Source organism: Nelumbo nucifera, chromosome 2 (assembly GCF_055504915.1).
Source record: "Nelumbo nucifera cultivar China Antique chromosome 2, China Antique-T2T, whole genome shotgun sequence".
Lineage (NCBI taxonomy): Eukaryota > Viridiplantae > Streptophyta > Magnoliopsida > Proteales > Nelumbonaceae > Nelumbo > Nelumbo nucifera.
Window position 1 is genome coordinate 12572131 of NC_142650.1, and position 17008 is coordinate 12589138.

The 17008-nt window shown below is 36.9% G+C and overlaps 1 protein-coding gene across 2 annotated transcripts in view; it reads right to left on the bottom strand.

Moving 5' to 3' along the window:
• Nucleotides 1–16748, bottom strand: part of LOC104597235 (alpha-soluble NSF attachment protein 2) — a 28130-nt gene extending 11382 nt beyond the window's left edge. Inside the window, exons 1-9 of one of the 2 annotated variants that reach the window (XM_010258680.3) lie at nucleotides 16468–16748; nucleotides 15335–15384; nucleotides 15160–15232; nucleotides 14319–14398; nucleotides 13224–13375; nucleotides 8249–8408; nucleotides 8120–8167; nucleotides 6163–6243; nucleotides 1131–1437 (exon numbers count right to left, since the gene is read on the bottom strand). In XM_010258680.3, coding sequence (XP_010256982.1) covers nucleotides 1399–1437; nucleotides 6163–6243; nucleotides 8120–8167; nucleotides 8249–8408; nucleotides 13224–13375; nucleotides 14319–14398; nucleotides 15160–15232; nucleotides 15335–15384; nucleotides 16468–16633 — 849 coding nt within the window. In that variant the 5' untranslated portion in view covers nucleotides 16634–16748 and the 3' untranslated portion in view covers nucleotides 1131–1398. Of the gene's footprint in view, nucleotides 1–1130; nucleotides 1438–6162; nucleotides 6244–8119; nucleotides 8168–8248; nucleotides 8409–13223; nucleotides 13376–14318; nucleotides 14399–15159; nucleotides 15233–15334; nucleotides 15385–16467 lie in introns of those variants that run through there. The other variant, XM_010258679.3, reaches the window with a different exon arrangement.
• Between the last annotated feature and the right edge of the window lie 260 nt (nucleotides 16749–17008).

The following is a 17008-nucleotide window of genomic DNA, read 5'->3' on the forward strand; positions in this document are numbered from 1 at the left end:
CCTTAGGTATAGACACGGAGTCAAGGGAAGAAAGGAAAGCACAATAAGAAAGAGAAAGTCCATTGTAGGATAGGTACTGTGTGATACAATGAGTACTACACTTTCTCTTCCCTTTTTTGAGTGCAATAGGAAGGTCCAGGTCATCTGTAATGGGATTAGTAGAACCAATAAGAACTGAAACATTAAAAGGATCAAGAGGAATCCCTGAGTCCATGTCAGTCGAATCTAGAGTTTCCAAGGAATTGATAGGAAGTGATGTGGGTTCTGCTGTAGTGGAATCAACCTCCCTATGAAGTCGTAGGTGCTATCTTGGGTAACACTAAGAAGCAGGATCAGACACAGGAGTGGACACAGGGACTGGAGTGGATACAGGGACTGGAACTGGAAGAGGAATAGACTGCTCACTTATTTTCCCAAAACACTCCCCCTGAGAAGAACCCTTCGAGAAAAAAGATGTAGACTCAAAAAAGGTGACATCCATAGTAACATACCGACTCCTAGAGACTAGGTCATAGCAACAGTATCCTTTCTGATTTTTTGCATACCCAATAAAAACACACTTCTTTGCCTTTGGATCGAGCTTCGAGTGGTGAGGACCAAGAATATTTGCAAAGAAAACACAACCAAAAACCTTGAGAGGGATGTGGAACATCTCCCCCCAGGAAAAAGAAGGCTGAATGGGGGTGCTGAATCCAAGTACACGAGAGGGCACCCCATTAATCAGGAAAACTGCTGTGAGAACTGCATCACCCCAAAACCGAACTGGAACAGTGGATGTGATTATCATGCTTCTTGCAATCTCAACAATGTGTCTGTTCTTCCTCTCTGCAATACCATTCTGCTGTGGACTGTAAGAACAACTGCTTTGATGGATAACACCATACTCTAACAGATATGAGGCAAGGTTCTTCTCAAAATATTCCTTGGCATTGTCTGACCTGAATACCTTCACTCGTACCCCAAACTGTGTTAGAACCATCTGATGAAACTGTCGAACCAAGTGTGGTACCTCATTACGGGATCTCATTAAGTAATCCAAGAATACTGAGAAAAATTATCCATAAATAAAAGAAAATATCAGTAACCACCCATAGAAAGAACATGGTATGGTCCCCACACATCAGTATGAATAACATCAAAAGCAGATGAACACCTTTTATTACTAGCTTTAAATGAATGTCTACAATGTTTTCCAAGCTGACAACTTTCACACTCTAAGCTAAACAAATTAACAGACTCAAATAACTTTAGAAACAAGAAACGCAAAGAAGAAAAAGACAAATGTCCCAAACGATTATGCCAAAGCATAATTTGACTCACAGACTCTGACTCAAAATCCCTACTAACATGATGACCCTGATGATGAGGAAGCGCATCCAAGAGGTAGATTCCATTCACCTAACGACCACTCCCAACCGTCCTCTTTGAAACCAGATCCTGCAAAACACAATGGCCAGGAGAAAGAATCACTGAGCAATTCAAGTTCTTATTCAAACTACTAACAGATAACAAGTTAGTACTCAATTTGGGAACATGAAGAACAAAGGGTAGAGAAATGGAATCAATAATCTTGACAGACCCATTCCTAGCAATGGGAACATGAGACCCATCGGCTATGGAAACTCTATCTCTGCTAGAACAGAGTTGGTAAGAAGAAAAAATAGTGGAACTATGGGTCATGTGCTCTGAGGCTCCAGAATCTATAATCCAAGGAGGTCCCTCCTTACCTGTAGTAGAAGCATAGTTTGCAGTGGCATGCGAACTACCTGTAAGAGCAAAGGAAGTAGAATGTCCACCACCAGAACCACCTATACCTAGCTGTCCACCTGTTACCGGATTAGAGATAACTGTATCTCGTTGATTTAGTAATTGTCCATATTTCTCAAGTTCGGCCCTCATTGTAGCAGCTGCAACAGACTCAAAAGTAGCTATAGTAAGGGGGCCAGGTAAGTCACCAGTGACTGCCATGTTATCATTTCCCTTCTTGTTTTTGAGTCTATTTGGCATAAGGTGAGGATGAAGCTTCCAGCAGGTATCTCTCGTGTGTTTAGGCTTCTTACAGTAGTCACAAATCAGATCCTTCTTATCTTCCTTCCTGGTTTCACTACCACCCCGATCTCCACTCTGTTTAGGTTTCACAGTATTGACCATGGGTGACTGTTCAAGACCTAAATTCCTCATCATTACATTCCTCCTACTCTCTTCCCCTGATACAAAGGTATATGCCTGAGAGAGTGCAACACTATCCTTGGAATGGATATGTTGCCTTGCAATGTCATACTCGGGATTGAGACCAGCAAGAAATTCAAAAACCCTATTCTTCCCTAAGAGTTTCTGGTAGGCAACAACATCCTTAGTGGTTTCCAAAACCACTGTCTCTAGATGGCCAGTCTCCTGCCATAGGGTTTTAAGGGCCGAAAAATAAACAACAATAGGTTTATCTCCCTGTCTGGTAGAAATAAACTGGTTCCTCAACTGATAGGCCCTAGCAACATTTTCATTCTGTGAGTAGGTTTCTACATCTCCATCCCAAAGTTCCTTAGTTGTATTTGCCCACAAAAAAATTTTACTTATATGGGACAGCATAGAATTGCACAGCCAAGTCATTACCATATAATTTTCCCATGAGCACCAATGGCCATCTTTGCAGATTGTGACAATTCTAAAAAATTTGTACCATCCAACTTAACTGTAGTGATGGTCCCAGCCCCGAAAAGGTCTCTGCCACCTCCCACTGGTCCCATTTCACTCTTCGGTTTGTTCTCAAATTTGTGTCCCTCCATAATCCCCAAAAAAGAGGTAAAAGATCACTTTAAAATGAAAGAATATTAAATAAAACCCTTTAGGCACCACAAACACCCTTTTGGTACCCTAGATGATCCTCCTACAAAAGATTCCCTTTCTACGGAACGGGAGAAGAGAGAGAAGAAGTAGCTGCTCCCTCCAAATGCCTCCAAAACAGATGGGACTTGAACCGCCCCCTTCAAAAAACTCCAAGGAACCCTAAAAAATTAGAGCGCCACTTCCTAGGTCGAAATTGAAGAGTCCTACAAAAACAGGACTCTCCCCCTTTCTCCAACTCTTCCTGAATTTGATGGAAAACCCTAGACCAGCTACAGGGCAAAACAGATCCACCAAAAAATCCAAAAACTGGGCTTACCTGAGGTCTTCGATCAGCCCCTCATATCACCATGCAGTCGGTCGATCTAGGGCTGCATGATAAAGCAGCTCAAGAAACCTTCGGCCTGCTCTGATACTAAGTAGAATTTGCTAATAACAGTTTCAGATGAATGCCTTGTAAAGAAAAGTAGAAGAAGTTGAAAGGTTTCAGCAGTAAAGAAGAAGAAGAGAGGGGAAAAAAAGAGAGGGGATGTTGCCGGAATTGAACGAGTCTGGCCGCCAGCCCCTCTTGATTTATATACTTAAAATAAAAGAATGGAAGATTACATGAATACCCTTAGTAGGGCGGCAACTTTAAGTAGCTGAATAGTCACAACTTAAAATAACATAAACTAATGGGCCTAAGGCCCAATTACTTCCTAACTTAACAACTTAAAAATAAAAAATAAAAACCTGGGCCCAATAACTTAAAATCAGCCCAACTCAACAATCCAAATAATGAATAAAACGCCAAGGCCCACTGTCCTTCTCCCCTAAGCATTTTATAGTGTTTGCAGAACCTCCTTCTATGGTTAGTGGGGAGAAACACAAGGTCTTAGCAATTCGAAGCCCTATCAGAGCAGCCAGAATCTCAGATTTTGCAGAGTCCGCTGCTCCTATTGAGCCACTGAAAGCCCAACAAATATTTCTGTCTTCCTCCCTGATCACACCTCCTATTCCAGCCTCACCTGGATTACTGAAAACACTTCTTGATGTGGGATTTTACTGAACCAGTGCTGAATGATGGGATTTATTGGAGGGATCTGAGCTAGTCTGTTGCAATGTGCACTTTTTGCTTAACAGGATGACTTGCTCAGTTGGTTGAAGGGAGATCTTGGTGTAGATTGACACATTTAAGAGTAGGTTGTTTGCTATTGAATTTGAAATCAATTGATGTGGGAATATTTATTTGTAATTTTTTGTATTATGCTTCACATATGGAGCTGGTGGTGGGCAGGGAATGCCATTCTTTGTTCCTATTGAGGATTTTTTCTTTTCTTGTTTTGCACTTCTTTGCTTGAGCACCAATTTTTTCATGTACACCTTGTATGCTTTATTGTATGGAACAGAGTGTTGGGCAGTCAAGAAACAACATGTCCAGAAAAATTAATGTGGCAGAAATGCAAATGCTAAGATGGATGAGTGGAAAAACTAGAAAGGATAGGATTAGGAACAAAGTTATCTGTAGGAACCTAGGAGTAGCTCCAATAGGTGATAAAATGAGAGAGAGAGTAGACTAAGATGGTTTGGGCGCGTGCATAGAAGACCGCCAGCTGCACCAGTTAGAAGAAGTGGTTTGTTACACATTGAAGGGGCTAGAAGAGCTCAGGGTAGAACAAAAAGGGCATGGATAGAAGTGGTAAGAAACGATTTAATCACTAATAATTTAACAGTAGACATGGATTTAATAGAATGGATTGGCAAAATAGGATTCATGTAGCCAAACCCATATAGTTGGGACAAGGCATGGATGATGATGATGATGATGACACCTTGTATGCTTTAATTTTAATTTTGCTATACAAGAAATGCCTCAACAAGCAAGGACCACAGGAACCACTAACCCTTCATCTGATAACCATCTGCAATCTCCACTCTTTAAATGCCCAAATAGAATAACAATCTCTGACCACTGAGGTTAGATGGGTCTCAGATGGAATTGCCATGTAATTCAAACCAGGGTGCACTGGAAACCATATAGTGTTGAAAATTGAAATGTGGACAACACATTGAATAGGAAGTGGACCATAATTGGAATTTGTTACCTATTGACCCTTCAGAAACCACAAGCTGATATGCCCACCAGCACCATAGCCTCTATGTGAAATGACCAAAGCATCTTTTCCCTCATCTATTGAAATACCTCTTTTGCATGTTTGGTAATTGTGAAACTAGAATCCCTACTCAGATGGGCCCACTAGAATCCTCCCTGTGATATCACTCCTGTTTTGTCATTCCATTCAGTTTAGTGTCATATCCCTTGTTAAGCACATCAGTTCAGGTGAATGCCCTAGTATGAGCATGAAAAGACAATTCAGGATCCATGATCAAAAAAGTTCGATAAAATTTTTAATGTTGAATACTAACCTAACACAACCCATTTATCCAGGCTTGGAACCAATGGTGTAAGAACACCTTTCCTTTTCACTTAAACTCAAGTACTACAATGCCCGTCTATCTCAACTATTCAGGCCCTCAAGAACCTATTTCATTCATCCCTTTATCCCATAACACTTCATTGATGTGCATACTGCAAATTACATCTTCCAAATATTTGCACCATATGCTGCTTCTGAAAGAACCTCTTGACTTGTTTCCCTTCAGGACTCCAAATCTGCTACCAAGAGTACCCACAAGACACTACAGCTGTATTAAGAACATTTCCTCATGAATGCCAACATACAAATAGAGATGTTCCCAATGTGTGGCTGCAATGTCTTGTGGGTAGGTGTGGGTAGCATTCTTATAGGTAGAAGATCCGAGCCCTCCCTCCAGAGCCAAAAGATAAAAAGACAATTAGGCAATGATAGTCCCCACTATCCGGGGTTTTTCATCCACAGGTTATGCCATGTAAAGATCCTAGTCAAAAGCTTTTGCCAATTAGTAGCAGCTGCAACTTCTTTGATTTACCAAAGCATTCAATTTAGCATCTAGTTAAAAAATAAAAGAAAAGCATAGTTGTCTTGTCTAAATATCTCTTTTATTCAAGACACTGCAATCTTGATGCCAATATGCAAAATTTCCCCTACATTGTGCTGATTTGTATCTCCGAAACTTTTGGATCACCCCTAACATAAAAAAGAACAGTTTCGACAAAATTAAAGAACTGCTTTCCCAATATTTTACTGCAAGATATTTATTTCCAACTTATAATTCAAACAAGATAACAAATATGCCATGCTGGACCAAATTGAACAAATAAAAATGTAAAGATTTGCTAGAGTTCAGATGGCATCCAACTCTTTTTACCACAAAATGGAAAGAGATAACAGGGAAATATACCAGTGCTGTAATGCTATCAAATTCCTTGACAATATCAGTGAATTTTGCAACATCTTCCTCTTCGATTGAAGCAGAAAGATCCTGCCATAAAAGGAAAACAGAAAAAAAAAACCATAATTTACTTGAGGTTACAATTATGAGAAAATAATAGATATTACATGGAATTTATTAATCTTAATGCTGGAACCTGCAGTATGAGCAGGTAATGAGGTAAAAGTCCATAACCCCATTTTCTTTCTATATCTTCTTTTTTGGTGACAAGAGAAAACAAAATTTAATCCAAAATGATAAAGCAAAAAGACAAGACTTTGTAGCCAGTATGTAAGATGGCAATGTAACATATACCAGCTACAACAATGCAAGTTTTCTGTAGAAGAGTATAGCAGTAGATCAGCACTCAGATACACCTGATCTCAATTTCCTACTATTGATTGGTGACTTCTGTTAAATATTGACAAACCTGGGTATCCAGGATAACAAGGTGTTCAGAGGCCAAGGTGTGGGCTTCATAAAGCACTTATGCCAGCTTCCAACAAACAGGGAAAAAAACATTGAATCCATCCAAACAATGTTTCTTGGATGCTTAAACTCTACACACGTAAATTGATTGAATTACTGAAATAGTGTGATATAAATGCTCCCTCCTACAGATATCACTGTCCCTAGTTAAAAGGGCAAACACCAAATCAATTTTCAATTTGTGATTCCCCATGAGAAATTCTCAATCATGAGTAGAATCACCATAAATTTTCAATCATGTGGGCAGATCATGGATCTTAACATGTTATCATAGATGGAAATGAACCAGCTCAAACCTTAAATCGATCTAGGAGGCACTCCAAATTTGAAGTTCAAATGTTTTCCTTTTTAATAGCCATAGCCTCTGGGCCACTGCAAATTTCTGCAAACACTTTAAATGCACAGTGGCCAAACATTCATTTCAGATTCCCTCCTTCAAGATTTTTTTTCTCCTAAAACCTTGCAGCATTCCAAGACATTTTCCCTGCTATTGCTTATTTTGACTAGAAAAGACCTCTTCCTTCCAAGAATAATCCTGACAGAACACCAGGTTCATCCGGATTCCCTCTAGGGTCTAACTAAGATAACAAAGGTAACTGACCTTGAACAAGCAAAATAAAACCGCTTTTTAAAATCCAGCCTGAAGACTGAACTGTTCTCCTCTGGGTGGAAAGGTCACTGGTTCATTCATCTGGGTCAATGGGTCAACCTGTCATGTTATGATAATAAAAAATTCCAAAAAATAAAATAACACAAAATCTGGTGACCTAGTGAATGGGTTGGATGGGTTAGCGGTTCAACTGTTTGGGTTGATGGGTTGTTGACCAAGTCAATGTTTTTTTAGTAATATGGTTGATTAGAGGTTGAATGGAACTGGAATTGTGGCCAAGTCACCAGTCTGACTGGACAGGTCAATGATGGGTTGGAAAACATCAGAAGAAACTCGTAAATGGTTAAAATCAGATCAGACGTTAACCCACTGAGGTTGGCAGGTAAATAGGTTGAATGGCCCCCATTCAAAGAAAAAATGTAAACACTTACAATATATATTTTTAAACCTACTTTATGGCAATAGAAGTGTAAAATAGTAAACATCAAATAGTACATCATCATTAAACATAATTATTTATAGCCTTTGACCAAGCCAGTGTTTTGGAGAATAAGACATTTCAAATCCCAATTTTGGGACTGGGTTCCAGTCTGAACAGTCTGACCATCTTATCTACTCCAGGCTTGACAACATTGCTTAAGCCATTACAAATTTAATTCTTTGATGCCTTTGGATCCAATTGACATGATGGTTGCCACCTTTCATATCCTTCATGTTTTGGTCACTTTTCTCAAATTCTCAAATTAGGGACATAATTTTATTGATATTAAGGAAAACCAAGAATGTAGACAGGAAAGAACGAGTGCAAAGTTATGCAGACAAACTTACAGACAAAAACTTGTATTCACGTGTTCCAGAAAAAGTGGGCTCCAATTCCTGAACATGCAACTGCATCATTAAGTCTACATAGCTCATTAATTAAAACTTCATAATGATCAAATTTAGACAAAAATAAACCTGATATCGCTCCAATGAATTCATGATTGCAACAGCATCACCCCTACAAAGTTGGCAAAGGCCAGCATTCAGGAGATACCCCTTCACACTGTATTTGAGAAGATTATTGTTCACTGATTGCCGTGCTATTTCTTCATAAATTGCAATAGCTTTTGTATAACTGGAAAAGTAAAATAAAAATTTTAGATTCCAAATTAATAGGACATAATTACAAGTAAAAGATACCGTTGAAAAATAATCACAAGAAAATCAAAATTCTAAAACTAAGTTGGTTGCTGACTTTATACTGAGATTTAAGAGCAACACAAGAACATACATCATAAAGCAAAAAATATCTCACAGAAACATCTGATCAATACACTTGCCAAGCATGGAATGAATAGGGAATAGTTATTTTGGGGTCCATGCATGTAGATTGAGTAAAGTGAATACGGGGTAGGGATATCATTCATTGGCTCATTATTAATAAAGTTTACAGTTATTCCGAAATAAAAAAAAGGAACAAAAACATCTGGCCAATGGCCTTCTAGGGAATTCTAGATTGTGGATGTAAACAAAAGTTCCTTTCTGCATCCAATACTTGTGTTGAAGTGCATTAACAAAGTAAAAAATCATCATCATCATCATCCATGCCTTATATGGGGTCGACTACATGAATCCTGTTTCGCCAATCCGCTCTATTTAAAGCCATATCCATTATTAAATTATTAATGCTTAAATCATTTCTTACTACTACCCATTTCCTTTTTGGTCTACCCCTAGCTCTTCTAGCCCCTTCCACTTGTAACAAATCATTTCCTCTAACTGGAACTGTTGGTTGTCTTCTATGCACGTGATCAAACCATCTTAGCCTACTCTCTCTCTCTCATTTTACCACTTATTGGAGCTACTCCTAGGTTTCTATAGATGGATTCATTCCAAATCTTATCCTTTCTAGTTTCACCCATCCATCTTAACATTAGCATTTCTACAATAGTCATTTTTGTATGTTGTTTCTTGACTGCCCACACTCTACTCCATACAACATAGCTGGCCTTATAAATGTTTTATAGAATTTTCCTTTTTTTTGATAAATAAGTGGTATTTTATTGAGCATATAATAGGAAAGTGTACAATCAGCCTAAGAGGAGGTGCGAGATGTTACCTCCCCTTAGAGCTATGCAGTTAAGCAGACACTCTACCCTGAATTACAATTATAAGGTAGCCCAGAACAGATCACCCCTCGATACCCCCTGTTTAGCCAAGGAGTCAGCCATGTCATTTTTATAATTTTTTCCTTTTAAACTAAGTGGTATTCTCCTATTACACAAAAGTCTAGATGCACCCATCCATTTTGCCCAACTTGCTCTAATTCTTTGGTGGCATCCTCTTCAATCTCTCCCTTGTTATGAATTAATGAACCAAGGTACCAGAAATGGTCACATTGAGTTATCTTAAGTGTATCCTGATTACACTCCCATTATTATTAAATTTACATGCCATATACTCTGTTTTAGTCCTACTTATTTTAAAACCTCTTGCTTCTAGGGCATTTGTCTATATACTTAATTTTACATTTAATCCTTCATTAATTTCATCAATTAAAACAATACCATCCGCAAATAACATGCACTGTGGAACTTCTTCCTGAATATGTTTAATCAATTCATCTATGATCAATGCAATTAGATGAGGGATAAGTGTTGAACTTTAGTGAAGAGTGAAAACCCACCGTAACTGTAAAATCTAAGTTTCTCCCATTGGTGTTCTAAGATTGGTTGTTGTCCCTCATACATATCCTTAATTAGGTCTTTATACCTATTTTGAGCCCCTTTCTTTTCCAAGGCCCACCATATTATCTTTATAGGAATTCCATCTCAATCCTTTTTCTAGATCAATGAACACCATATGAAGATCTTTTTTTTTTCTCTTTGAACTTTTCTATCAATCATCTCAAAAGAAATATAGCTTCCATGGTTGGTCTCCCTAGCATAAACTCAAATTGTTTCTTTGATAAACTTGTTTTAAGTCGTAACCTTTGTTCAATTATTCTCTTCCAATGTTTCATAGTATGGCCCATGAGTTTAATTAATCCCTCAATGGTTATTACAACTTTGTTTATCACCTTTGTTCTTAAACATAGGCACCGCACTGCTATTTCTCCCACCATCAAGCATCATCTTTTCTTTTATTACCTTATTAAATAGGTCAATTAGCCATAACAGGCCTACCTCTCCCATACATTTCCACACTTCTATTGGAATCCCATTAGGTCCTAATGTCTTTCCCTTCATCTTATCCAGTGCCTCTTTTACTTCAATAGGTACAACTCTACAAAGGTATGTATTATTTTTAACACTATTAGTATTGTTAGCTTTTCCTTCATTAGCACCCTCTCCCGTTATTCAGTTAATAATTTTTCAAAATAGTTTTTCCATCTTTGTTTGATTTCCTCATCTTTTACCAAGACTCTTTGATCTTCATCTTTAATGCACCTAACATGGTTTAAATTTCTATCTTTCCTTTCTCAGCTTTGCTAGTTTATATATTCACTTTTCTCCCTCTTTAGTGCCTAATTTATGATAAAGTTCATCATAAGCCCTACATTTAGCTTCATTCACTTTCTTTTTGACTTCCTTTCTTATGGTTTTATATTTTTTCCAATTTTCTGAATTTTAGCTTTTTGTCGTTCTTTATAACATGCTCATTTTAATTTGATTATATTTTGAACCTCTTCATTCCACCACCAAGTTTCTTTAGTACTTTTCAATTTCCCTTTAAATTCTCCTAAGACCTCGTTTACAACTTTCTTTATGTTGTTTTCTATTTCAAGCCAAATATCATTAATCTTTCAATCTAAATTTCAATTCCCTTCTATTGTCAACTTGTTTCTAAATTGAGCTGGCTTTTCTCCTTTTAGGTTTTCCCACCTAATTCTCGGACACCTATTTTCTTCCCTATTTCCCTTCCATTTCCTAATGCACACATCTACCACCACTAGTCTATGTTGTGTTGTTAAGCTTTCTCTTGGAATAACTTTGCAATCTTTACACATCATTCGTTCTTAGACCTCAAACATAAAATATGACACAGCCATGCCTATCAATAACTCATTGTCAGTTAGTGCCTTGAGAGAAATCAAATGCTTGAACATTGGAGCATATAATGATATTGTCGTGTTTTATATGCCAAATGCAAGTTCATAAATTCATAACAGTTTTGCAAAACATTACCATTTTCTTGGTTTCAGAAATAGAAATTCTTGGGGATAAAATATTTCAGTTCATACTCATAAAATAATTTTGTTTTATATGAAATTTGAAGAAAATCATATATATCTTGGCAATGGTTTTTGATCAATAACAAATGTTCAAAAGCATTTTATTGATAATGAAATATGAGTGGGAATAAGTGAACAAGAGATATAAAATGTCATACATATATTGAAATTACCAAATATGTCAAAACAAAGTGTAATATATTTTTCAAATTTACTAGATATTATTATATTGGATTATTTACATTTATAAAAGGAGTTATCTAACTATATGGCCAATCATAACATTCCATCAAAATGGTGCCTTTGGATTTTCATATGCTGTTGTGGTATTGACTGGAGAAGAGATTAGTATGTTATTTAATCATTCCTTCAAACTAACAGTGTGCATGTATGTAACCATGCAAGTGGGTATATGGACTTTTTTTTTTGAGAGAGAGAGAGAGAGAAAAGGTAAAGTATTTCATTATACAGCCTTGCCCACTGAGGCACTACTGAGCAAGGCAAAGCACTTTGTACAATTCAGTAAAACCAAAAAAAGAAGATCATACAAAAAGATTTCTACACTCCAAAAACTGTAAGGACAATTCTTGAACAGTTTGTGCGTTGCCACCCAGGAATATAACCTTCCCCAAATGCCCTTTAAGACTTCCTCCTATGATCTCAACTGATTTTCAAAGTCTCATGTTTCTTTCCGACCAGATTGACCACACCACCACCGCTGGCAACACCTTCCATAAAATATAGATAAAATGAAACATAATGACCTAATGATGTATAATGTACCAAACAAAGTGTCAGATAATATGCTATTCAACAAAATCAGACCAAATTGCATTACATACGCTATTCCAAATGGAGGACTAATGGAATAATACTGATCAAAGCTGCACCACCACCCAACTGACATCTTTCAGATTGCATTCCTACTTGCAAATTTACTCTGATATACCTGGATGGCTGGATACATGTGTTTTGTTTTAGTAAGGATAACCGTATTAGAAGAAAGCAGGAAGTTTACACAAATGGAAAATAATAAGCCACAGAGGCACAATAAGCAACAAAAAAGAGAGGCTGTACAGAGTATATCCCAACCAAGAATGAACAGACACCAGTCTCCTTGAATTACAAACTCTCAGTTACACACAAATTCTGTAAGGAAAAAGAAATCCTTTTAGCTTATGAGCTCAAGACCAGAAATATAAGATCCCTATAATTTCATTTAAAAATTTATCTATATTTGCATATACCATGCATTTCCCTCTTTTGGCAGACAAAGACCAAGAAAAACAAAAAATGATGCTAATTTTGGAGGAACTTAAGAATATATGAAAAATCAATATTAAAGTGCAGCATTGTGCATTTATTTGGGTTGCTGTTTTGGAAATAGGGGCTTCATGTATTTATTGTTGTTGTTGTTTATACTGTTGTATATCCTTCTTTTGTTAGATCCAACGTATTAGGTAGTGGATCTCTCCCTTATACTGCATTTTTTTTAATTTTAATATCAGTAATGATATTATATTGTTATAAATAAAAAGTATAACAATCCCTTACATTACATCTACACAAATGATGATATTTTAAAGTGCAGCATCATGCAGAGGGAAATGATATTTAGAACAATGGAACTTCTATCATCACATAATCCAAACCAATGTATTAATATCGTCTAACCATGAAGAATAAAACAATTACATTTAGCACAGGGTGGCTTACTCTTCTAACTGAGCAGCAAACTGTGCAACTTTCAGTTTGCATTGATTTGCAGCAGATGATGACTCTTCACTTTGGAAAAAATCAGCAGAACGTTCAAAGAAAATAATAGCCTGCTCAAAGTATTGTTCATGTTCATACATCTCTGCAATTTCCTGCACTTGCAAATGTAAGCCCAAGTCATTAGCCATCCTTGAAAGTAATACAAGTACATATTATACAAGGACTTTGGAGGGGTATCACACACAAGAACATATTCCTAAAGTATATCTTCATTAATATCTTAACAAGACAGTGCTCCATCAGATGACATTAAGGAGAAGCTAAAAAATTTAGATAAGGTAAATAATGATTCTGAGTAGTCCCTTCTTCACTCCAGAAGCAAAAAGATATGGATTAGATAATTTCTGAATCATTGTAACATATCTAGATGAGGTAAAGTTGCCAAAAATGGTCTGCCAACAGTGTGGCAGATGCTTTGGCAAGGGACGCAGTAACGAGGAGCAATTGTGCCGGGGTGTGACTTAGGAGAAGGAACTCATCATAACAATTCTTTTTCGTTTATTGATGAAATTATTCTAACATTGTGATAGTAAAAAATGCTTCATGTGAACCAGGTAGCTAATGCCAGCCCAGAACAGGGGTGCCTGGCACAATCTCTGCAATTTATTCTTTAAATCAAATTTTTTGATAAGTAAATCAGCTAATGAAACCATGTACTGTTACTGGTAAAAAAAGATTAATGATTAATTTATTAAGTGAATATATGTGAAATTAGTACAATTTGATGACCAGAGTGTCACCCCCCACCCAAAAAAAAAAATCAATATTACAAAGAAGTCCAATACAAATGCTGCCTTGCAGCCCCTTGTTTGGCTAACATATCTGCTAACCCATTTGCACTCCTTCTGATCCACCTGAAATCAACATTTGCATTCTTTGCTATCCTTTCAACTTCCCTGAAAATATGTTTAAGGGTCCATGGAATGTCTATTACATTTTGCCCAAGAAATAACTACTTTTGAATTCCCTTCCACCTCCACCTGACCTGACAAAAACCCAATTGCTTTACCAAAAAAAAAAAAGTTTAGACCTTACCTTGTAATATCTTGCGCACATATTAAGCCTGCCAATTTCCATAAAGCTATTGGCTGCCTGATTTAAACATGAAATAGCCTCTGCAGAGAGCACCCAACGTTAGTAAGTTCCAAGAAGATGATATCAACTATAAAAAACTAAAATGAAACGCACATGAGAATATGGATTGAAATGGAACCGTCTACATTCTTTTTTTTCTGACAAGTGTCAACATTTTTTTATCACTAAGACAATAAAAAAATTATTAAATGGTATCTGTCTACATTACAGTTTCATATATGTAATATTAGGCTACAGATGTTGCAGAAAGGTTGCTTCCAATGTTATAAGACTCAGACCAGACCATATGGTCAGACTGTGAAAGTCATGAACCAGCTGCCATTCCAATTTTTAGAACACCATTTTTTCAAATTTCTGAAAAACCAGCTGACAAATCAGAAAACCATGACAACTGTTGAAAACAGTCCAAGTTTCAACAACCCATCTGGTTTTCAATGACCCGCCCAGGTCAATGATTTATCACAAATCATAAAATTACAATTACATAATTTGAACGTGTAATCTCTTCCTCATGTAAAAACACACTACAATTGATCCATATGCTGATCTTCAGGGGAGACATGGGTCAGGATTGATAAGAGGCCAAGGTTTGTTGCCATACTTGCTGATTTGTGATTTAGTCATATTGTAATTACACCAACTGTACTATTTCATTCATGATAATGAAATGCATTGTTGCTGATCAAAACATTTACAGTAAGAAATATATGTATCAGATTAAAATCTAATAGTGTGATGTATTACAGGTAAAGTTCTGCTTATGAGTTAACAATACAAAAACCTTGAGGAGAAACTTTTTTGTAACAGCTAGCAGCATTTGCATATGCTGAAGCAGCTTCATGCTTGCTTTCTGCCTGTAAACAGGAACTAAAAGCATTACAAAGGTATGTGGACAAACATTTATGTTTGGCAATGTTTTACACAAAAGACCAGCAATGTGTTACACAACCACTAACCTTCAAGTGACAATCAGCCATTTTGAGATATATAGATCCTGCTTTATCCCCTGAAAACCCAATAGAGGGATTAGTAAGCTAATAAATTTGGGTTCTCTCTATATAGAAAAATCCAGTGGCTAAGATTTATGTTTCATATGAATAGTCAAATCCATAACTCTTTGAAGCTATGACAGTGGGAGCAATTTATAGTTTTTTTTTTCAAAAGTAAAGCACTAATAATGTTTTTTTTTTTGAGAAGGTATTTTGAATCACAACAATAACAATATATTCTAAGAAAAAAGCTAGTGGCACAGTGGCCAAGGATTTTGCATATCTGAGGCGTTTTTTCCCCTGGGTTTTATCCTTCATCTTTGTATCCGTTCTTATACACCGAAATCTTATTTTTCATTGATAAAAGAAAATTACAACCTGAACCAAGGGCCTAAATGCATGGGTGGACCTAGTGAATGTCATGGTCAGCCGACACTCAATATCTTCTTCATTGCCATTATGTGACTTTTTAGAAGAAACATAAGAACGTATCTAACGTGGTGCTCCACAATTAAGTAATGGTAATGAAAATCATCACCCTGATCAGAAGCAACCTTCTATCCATTGGTTGTCATTATCATAAAGGATGTTATTTGGGCCAGAGTTCACAAGTTTAGTCTGGATGAATACCACAGAAATAAAATTTTGGAGATTTAACAATTCTGGGTCCATAACCAAGCAATCGATCAATGCGGAAGGCTCCTTGATGTTACAAGAACCCCTAATGTAACTTGTAGAGGCAATCCTACTGACCATACCGACTTTATTAAATTATCAATCATCAAGGACGGGTTCAACTAAGCAATTCCATTTTAAGCGTCATGTTACTGGCCAGATGCCTGATTGCATAATTGAGATGGTTCATTTTCGTCCATCAGAAATTGGTCAAACAACATACAATTCGATAATCAATTATGCACTTTCCCAGAAAACGATACCAACAAAACAGGAATCAATAAAACTTAAACAAAGTCACTAAAACGAAGGATGATGCCATGAAAAAGAAAATTGTAAGGTTTCAGTCACTTGAATCGTATCGGAACCGTATTCCTGAAACACAATAAATGACAAGATACTCAAATGAGGGATGGAATGATTACATGATTTAGCCAATTTGTAGAGCGTCGCAGCTTTTTCGTATAAATCTGCGGCATCTTCGTATTTATTGCCGAACAAATTCCAGCTACCGATCTTCTTCTCTGCTTTCTTCTCAAACTCCTCTCCTTTTACAATTTGATCATCTCCCTTCCCAATGTACTGCGCCATTTTCTATCTTTCTGATCTCTCGCGTCGCAACTCGCAAAAGCGAGAAGGAGATGGCAGTAGAACGAATGCGGATGTGATATCCATTTATTAGAGAGAGACGACGAGAAAATTAAAAGGCTGCGACGGGTCCCGTTCGGAGGGCGAAAGTAGTTCCCTTGCTGTTAGATTGGAACTTTTAGTGGGTGATTGATAAAATACATCATGCCTCACGTTAATGAACAGTTCTAACAGTAGATCTCATATTCTACTGATTGCATATAAAATTCCTAATCCGACGGCTACTGCATGAGTACAAGATGTTCTTCCCCCAAAAAAGAAGCTTCCTCCCGTCTGAAAAGGTCAAAAAACATAAAACGAGTACTAAGTAATCAGTAA